This window comes from Monopterus albus, unplaced genomic scaffold, assembly GCF_001952655.1.
Source record: "Monopterus albus unplaced genomic scaffold, M_albus_1.0 scaffold45.1, whole genome shotgun sequence".
NCBI classification, from domain to species: Eukaryota; Metazoa; Chordata; class Actinopteri; order Synbranchiformes; family Synbranchidae; genus Monopterus; species Monopterus albus.
This window is the reverse complement of record NW_018127925.1, coordinates 2,844,708-2,852,220: the sequence shown is the minus strand read 5'-3', so window position 1 is coordinate 2,852,220 and position 7,513 is coordinate 2,844,708. Positions and strand designations below refer to the sequence as shown.

Sequence of the window (7,513 nt, the reverse complement as noted above, 5' to 3'; positions counted from 1 at the left end):
CACACACACACACACACACAGTAAAGGCTTTCTTTTATATTTACAGTATTTTATGTAGATATGCTCAGAATATAAGTCATCCCACACAGAGGACAAATATTAAATTCTGCCAGACAGCATGACCATAATGACATCAATATGAAACACACAGAACACACACACACACACACACAATGACATATAACGTACAGCAAGAAGAACAATGTCTGAAAATAAATCAGCGTGAGTATAAGGGGAGGTTTAGGTGTTGAGGTGTCAGGGCTGTACTTTCTTGTATTCACAAAGTGTGTTTTTTAATTTAAATGGTAACAAATAGTAGACATTAAATCACACGAGTTGTGTCGTGAGAAGTCCTGCTTGTGCAATTTATTGTACTGTTACAAGCCAGCATGCAACTTTTTGTCCATTTGTCTTTCTATCTCCTCATCAGTTCAGTCTTCTACTCTATGTATGAGACAGGTTCATATAATGCAGCTTCACCGGGGAACGGAGAAGCAGACCAGCCGCAGGAGACAAAGGGGCATCACGGCCTCTCTTGCTATAGGAGAAACAGGCAGAGTTGAGATGGTGAAAACCTGTGGCGCAGCAAGTCTAAACGAATTATAACTGTTTGGATGTTAAACGCTATTTATTTTTTTATTTATTTATTTTTTTGCTTCATCCACTCCTACCTGCATGCTACTAGCAATCCAGGGGAGAACACTAGTGATTTTGGTGTAAACGCCAGGTTTGTTTTTTTCACCGCAGCCATCTCCCCAGCTGGTGATGCCCACCAGATACCAACGGTTGTCTTGCATACACACCAGAGGTCCGCCGCTGTCACCCTGAAAACCATAGTTCATGTGTTGTGAATATAAATTTTATTCTGAAGTGTGCTGGTTGTTGTAATCCTAGCCCTTGATACTGACGGCTCACCTGACAGGAGTCTTTACCTCCCTTCAGGTCACCAGCACAGAGCATGCTCTTGGTCACAGCACCTCCATAAATATGGGGCTTGTTACACTCTTGTGTATCTATGATGTTCACATTCACTTCCATCAGATCGTTGGACGCAGTGTCTGTATTGGAGAAAACAATATGCTCGTTCATTTTCTATCAAGGTTTAAATAAAATGTGTCACAGTAGTGGCTCTGTCTGCTGTATGTGCAACTTGAGCTGATAAATATACTGACTGTATTGGTAATGGCTAATTCCCTGTCATTTCTTCTAACTTTTGTGTCCAGTTGACATGATTAATCATGGTACTGTGCATTCTTACTTTCCCTGTCAGGTGAAAGCTGTCCCTCTGCACATGTCCATTAATACTGAGTTTAAGAGTATGTCCACCTTTGTCAGCTGCCACCAGCTTCGATGCAGTAAGGACAGACATCTGTCACTCTATTTTAGATCATCCATGTTCCCTTAGGTGGTCCTGACTTTCTATTTTGTTGTGCTCTACTTGTCTGTACTTCACCTGATGTCTGACTAGACTAGACAGGTCTAGTCTGTTCTGACTACATTAATGTTGCTGAATATGAACATGTCTTTTGGCATAGACCCAAATATGCATGTGTGCTTTATTCTGGACTCATTTTACATGCCCTCAATCTGTGTGCATGCACCTCATTATGTCTGACAGTCTTTCTACTTTAGTGGAAGCTAATGGGGATTTGTTACAGTCCAGTATCCTAAATGAAAGCATGTTCCATCTTACATGTTCCTGCCACAGTGGTGCCAAAGCCCGTAGTCCAGCATGTGGTTCCTTCGTTAAACTGCTGGTTGAAAATTGGCAGACAAGCTGGCTGGGCCTTATCTGTATAACACAAAAAAGTATTTTACTTTTGCAAACACAATGGCAAACTTGTGCACTCAGAAGCATAGATGCACACACAAAAACCCACTGGACTGTGCAAAACAAATTATAGTACCAGTATGGTTTCAGCACAGACTTTAAAAGCTCAGACTGAGCAGCAAGAGAAAGGCATGTCCATGGTGGACACTATTTATTTTACCATATTTCACAATTCAAAGTTGTAGCTTGGTTTCTTCTGTTTGTGTGTATGCATGTATACACACACATAGAGGGAGAGAGAGAGATAGCATGACAGAATTAAAATAAAACTAACTATATATACTATACTGTTCTAGTATACTAGTACAGTATAGTATATATAGTTTGTATAGACATTCATTACATGATGATCAAATTCTATTTTAATTCTCAGATTTTGTATTACTGTTCATGTAGAAAGCAACCAGTGTGAATAGTAGATCACTGTCACAACACTGAAATCAATGAGTGGCTTTTAATAGTAGCGTGAAAGACTATTGATCGCCTCGGGCCTGTTCTTTTTCTGCAACCACAGAGCAAAGACAGTTCTGGAGGAAGAGGAGATCGGCTTTCCAGTTACAGCGTGAGTGTTTATTGACAAAGGCTCTAGAGCAGGAGGATTGTCTTTCAAGCCGTTCAGTGACCGACCTGGTCATACTACTGTACACATACTCCATCCTAACATGAACAGCTTTTGCTCAATCATACAGGCTCTGTGCCTCGTAGATTCTCAAGGAGGAAGTAATCATACTGGAATCCTTTCTTCACTCACTGCAAGAAGGTCACATTTTCACCTTGACAGTTACCTATATACTTATATGAAGACTAAATTCTGTTCACAGCCTCTGGTAAGAAAATCAGATAAACATTATTTTAATTAAGTGAAAATGTAACTGACCATCGAAAACAACTGGAGATGAAAGTTTGAGCAGAGCAATGTCCGCGTCTTTAGTATTGTTGTTGAAGTTTGTGTTTAGTAGGATCTTCTTAACTAGGTAAGGCTGAGGTAATTTCACCTGAGACACCACTCCGGCATATACTTTCCACTGGGACACGACTAGATCTAGGAGGCTGTTAATGAAACACAGGAAGAGGCTGCTCAATGGAAAGCAAAGGAATCATGCTGATACAACACTGGTATTTAGATTGTGTTTAGAATTAAAGTGTTTGAATTCTGTTCTCAGAATAAACAAGATTGTTGCAGTGTAGAAAAAGACACATTTTCTGTCTAAGTCACCTCGGGAAGCAGTGAGCAGCGGTCACCACAAAGTCAGGAGCGATCAACACTCCTCCACAGACGTGGGTGCTTCTGAAATGGAGCGACACCTGCCAAGGCCACCGACCTATCTTGGCTACAGTGCCCCCAATGATCCGGGATGAGGACTTTTGCTGACCACAGTCTGGGAATGAGAGACAGTGTAAGACACTGGTTCAGAAACATTTTAGGTATAAAACTGAATAATAATTCAGTATTATCAGTTCAGTCGGTTTCAGTGAATTGGTAGTGATAATATACTCACATTGTCTTAAAGCTTTAAAAAATTCACCTAGCCAAATCAGTTATTGTAATCAAATTTGAATTTTTAACTATCAAAATGAATCACTTGCATGGTGCCCTTCAGATTTACCATATTGTGATATACACTTTCTCACTGTTGTCTTTATCCTTGTTTAAATGTAACCATATTGCCCCAACATTCATACTGTATAACAGCCTATGCCCTGAGGGACGGCTCTTTTAATTTGACTGATTTTAGGAAATTTTAGAATGGCCACAAACGTACCACTATAAGGGTAAGTGATACTGATCAAATATTTGTTTTGCTGTGGTACCAAATGGCTGGATGCACAGTGGTAGGGACTGTGTGTGTGAGATGGAGACAAAGGAGGGAGCGATAACTGAGGGAACAGATGGCACCTTACCCACACACTGCAGGGAAACAATCTCCTGGCCTGGGCAGGAAGAACTGCTTAATGCCAAGATCAAAAAAGAGATGTTAGCTAATGCAGGTAAATACAATAAACCACTGTTTCTAAAAAATAAAAGGCAAAATATGAGTGAATATGTGAGGGATTCAAATGTGAGGGTTTTTAAACTGCTGGTACAAATAGTGCTAGATTTCACATGATGAGATAGAATATTATTATAACCAAGGTCCAGGAGTTCAAGACCTTTAGTCTCAGTCAGATTTATAAATCCAGAATGTGATCCAGGATCAGACAACTCAGTCAGATTTTGTCCCGGTACTTCAAAGCAATTCAGGATAAAGTTCACCCAGATCCAGATTCAGACTTATGATAATTAAAAGATCCCGAATATCAGTGTTTTACTCCTGCCCTCTCCACCTAGTGGATGTGAAGAACACCATGAGGAACAAACAGCATAGCAAGGCAGAGCCATTTTCCTCTGAATGAAGGACTGAGTGGTGGTGCAATGTGTAATGCTGCTTCCACAGTTGATCACAGATGATGGACTTGTGCCATTGTGATATTTTTGTTTATTCAAAATTACATTTATGACTGATATCATTTTTGTTGAGATAGTTTTATGATCACAAACTCATTATTTGGATGAATACACTGAGGAGTACAGTGTACAGGAGCACAAAATAAAAGATCATATAAAGATTAGAAATGATGTATTATTTATAAACATCACCATTTTATTTGTACTGAAACCTATTTTTAAATTAATTGTACAGTACATTTTGTTCTGGAAATCCACTAGGAATCCAGCCATCTAGTAAGATCAAGATAATCCCAATTTGTTTGGATCAAACCGATCACAGTCTTATGGTTTTGTTTTGAACTACCTGTTTTGAGGTTTTGATCTCAATTAAAGATTGGATTTGATTTCCTGATCGGATGTCAAAATGATCCCAATCCTGTTTTTTTTTTTTAACTACCTAAAAGCCAACTCTGATCCACTTGGATATGAATTACAAATTTTGAACTCCTGGGCCTTGAGGATGGAAGGATCATAGATTAAATCTGAACAGTGTCTGACACATGGAAACAGACTGCATACCTGTTTTTTATGAGACCCTGGATAGGCAAAGATGGTCGCTGGGTCACTGTTAAACCAATGGACTCATTTGATTGAATGGCTTTAGTGGCAAATGACCTGGACATAGAGAGAAAGGCAGTTCAGAAAACTGAAGAGATAAACTTGCAGATAGAGAGAGAATATTGTTGAAACAATGCCTGATTGGGTCTGGAAACTCATAATGTTTCAGTCACACTGAGACATGCCAGAGAGATCTGTGGGGAAAAATTTCACCCCTAAACACACAGCAGCAGGTGAGCAGGAATTAGATGGATCTCAGCAGGTAAATTACAGGTTGCAGATAGAATCCCAGATTTTTGTTAGCTGCTGTTGCAAATGGGTCTGACAAAATGACAAGCTAAATCACGCCTTCATGAAGGCTGAGATGGTGCTAAATGACTGTAGAGAATGGTAATAAATATTTTGAGGTTGATGTGCTGGTACAGAATTCTTTTAAGCATTTAGTACTACCACTCTCAGACCTCTGTGGTTAGACTAAATTATTATAAACATAGTGGTGAATCTTTACTTTCTGAAACCCAGCTGAGCACAGGTGTGGTCAGCATAACTCTGGTCCCAACCCTGGTAGCACACTGGTAGGAAGCGAGCAAATTTAGATGTCCTGACCCACAGACTGCTGCCCTCGCCAAACCTTACTGGGGAAGACAAAAAAGTAGACACAACAAAGAGGACAACTTCATTGACATCGCTTTAGTTGGTCATATCTGACACACTGTGAAGTCTTTGACCAGTTACAGTCAGTCACAGAAAAAGCAAAAATCAGGTGTGAAATAAATTAAAGCTTGACTAGACTTAAGAAAAGCAAGCATGTGGCTCTATGTGCAGTTTATTTCTTGTTTCTTCACATCACATTAAATCATTCCAAGTTGTTCACAAAGTTATATTATGTGCTCTGACTAGAATGCATGTTGTACTTCTTGCTTACTACAAAATTAAAATTACTGATAAGGTTATTGGTGTAGATTTAAGTTCTGTAATTGTTGTTAGTAATGACACTAAATACACGCACCTACCACAAAATGCTGTGATTTCCATTACCAAACTTATGTATGAGAACTCATCACAAAGATCTAGCCTGCTTTTCATTTTGATGGCTGTGGCTGTCAAGTGTCCGCCCATCTTTCTTCACTGTCTGTTCTTGTTTCAGTCTGGTTCTGGTGAGGTGTTTGTGTGTGCATGCACCTACTCACCACAGATTGTTTCATCAGTGCCCAGTTTGCAGTCTCTTATCCCATTACACTGGACAGTAGTGTTCGGGCATGTCTCATACTTTGGCACTGGCGGCTCTTCAGTTATGTGATCATCATTTTGGAGGATAACTGCTATAAGCCTGGTGCCATAACGAACTGTAGAGTGGTTATGAAGGAGTGTGAGTAAGTGGAGGTACAGTGTGCCTTGTTTTTGTTGTTTGCAGTTGGTTACAACTTGGCAAGAAATAAAAGTAAAAGGAAACTTCTGCCCCTTAATGAATATAAGCAATTATTTTTAAAATTATTTCAGTACCAATAACTACTTCCCATGTATGATTTTGTCTTTTATAACACTGGACATGTGCAAAAACATACTGCGGCCAGTGTTTTTCAGAACCTGGCAACCAATATGTTGTTTTTATTAATGTCTTATTCCTGCTACGTAAGGCATTATATATCATAAATAATTTTGTTCCAAGTTGCAGCCCTTTTTAAACTACTATTATTAGAACCACAATGGAACCAGAAACATTGTTAGTAACATATTTCTAATTAAATTACAATAGATTAAAAAATAAATATTAATGGCAATGTGCAGTGATCTGTATAATTAAACAAAGTATACCTGAAAGCCAAATGGCCACTGCTATTAGAGCGCAGATCAGTAACCCTCCTCCTGACCCTCGGAAGCACTGTGCATTGCACTCACAGCATTTGTTCTTCTTACGGCTGGGGGCTGGTTACAAATAACACAAAAACATACAAAACATTTATTAATAATCCTCAACAGCATCTGAATCAGGTGTGGAATGGGAGTTGTTGATACCACTCACGAACGTTTGACTGCGCGACTTGGGGATAAGATGGTGGATGCTGGGGGATATAACATGGTTGAGTAGGAAATATCAGGCCAGGAGCCACACCACACGTCGCCTCCCCATAGCGTGGAAGGGGAGGCTGGGTATATGCTGCAATAGAGAAGTAAGGAGGAGGGGTGTCGTTCTGTGAAGAAAAGACAGAAAAGATGGGAGGAAAGTCAATAACTATGGCGAGGTCATTATATTGATGAAATCGCTTTTTGTAATAAAACACAATGTGAAGTCTTTGTTCATTACTGTGTCACCTACTACCCTCATACACAAGAAACCATACTATAGAATTTATAATAATGTCACCACAGACAATAGGGCAGCAAACAACTTGCATATTTTTGTTTGCCATGACTGAGCACATAGTCTATTGTCCTCCATGAAATCCTAGCACTGCTATCAATATAAACCTACACCTAGCTAACAATCATACACACAAAGGCACAGGTGATATAGCCGTGTCTAAAATATCAGGTTTCCATAGATCATTTCTTTGTTCTATTTCCACTTTCCCATTTGTCCTTTTTGATTTGCAACTCCCAGTAATCACAACAAGGACTCAATCAGTGCTTGAATT

General features: G+C 39.4%; 1 protein-coding gene across 1 annotated transcript; it reads right to left on the bottom strand.

Annotated features, from left to right (window-relative positions):
• Positions 1-365: 365 nt before the first annotated feature.
• On the bottom strand, positions 366-5,912 carry tmprss13a (transmembrane serine protease 13a). Its single transcript, XM_020600137.1, has 9 exons — positions 5,891-5,912; positions 5,386-5,512; positions 4,855-4,934; positions 3,048-3,210; positions 2,709-2,881; positions 1,694-1,792; positions 916-1,058; positions 672-824; positions 366-538 (listed from the first exon to the last, which is right to left on the bottom strand). The coding sequence occupies exons 1-9, from the start codon at positions 5,910-5,912 to the stop codon at positions 524-526; spliced, it is 975 nt and encodes a 324-aa protein (XP_020455793.1). The 3' UTR covers positions 366-523.
• Positions 5,913-7,513: the final 1,601 nt, after the last annotated feature.

Bases quoted from the DNA above. Each gene is read 5' to 3' on its own strand.
- tmprss13a (XM_020600137.1), bottom strand. From the start codon at position 5,912: ATGGAAATCACAGCATTTTGTG. The intron at 4,935-5,385 runs GTAAAGATTCAC...CTCTATGTCCAG, and splicing joins GCTCAGCTGGGTTTCAGAAA to GTCATTTGCCACTAAAGCCA. The intron at 2,882-3,047 runs GTGACTTAGACA...TTTCATTAACAG, and splicing joins GCTGCTCACTGCTTCCCGAG to CCTCCTAGATCTAGTCGTGT.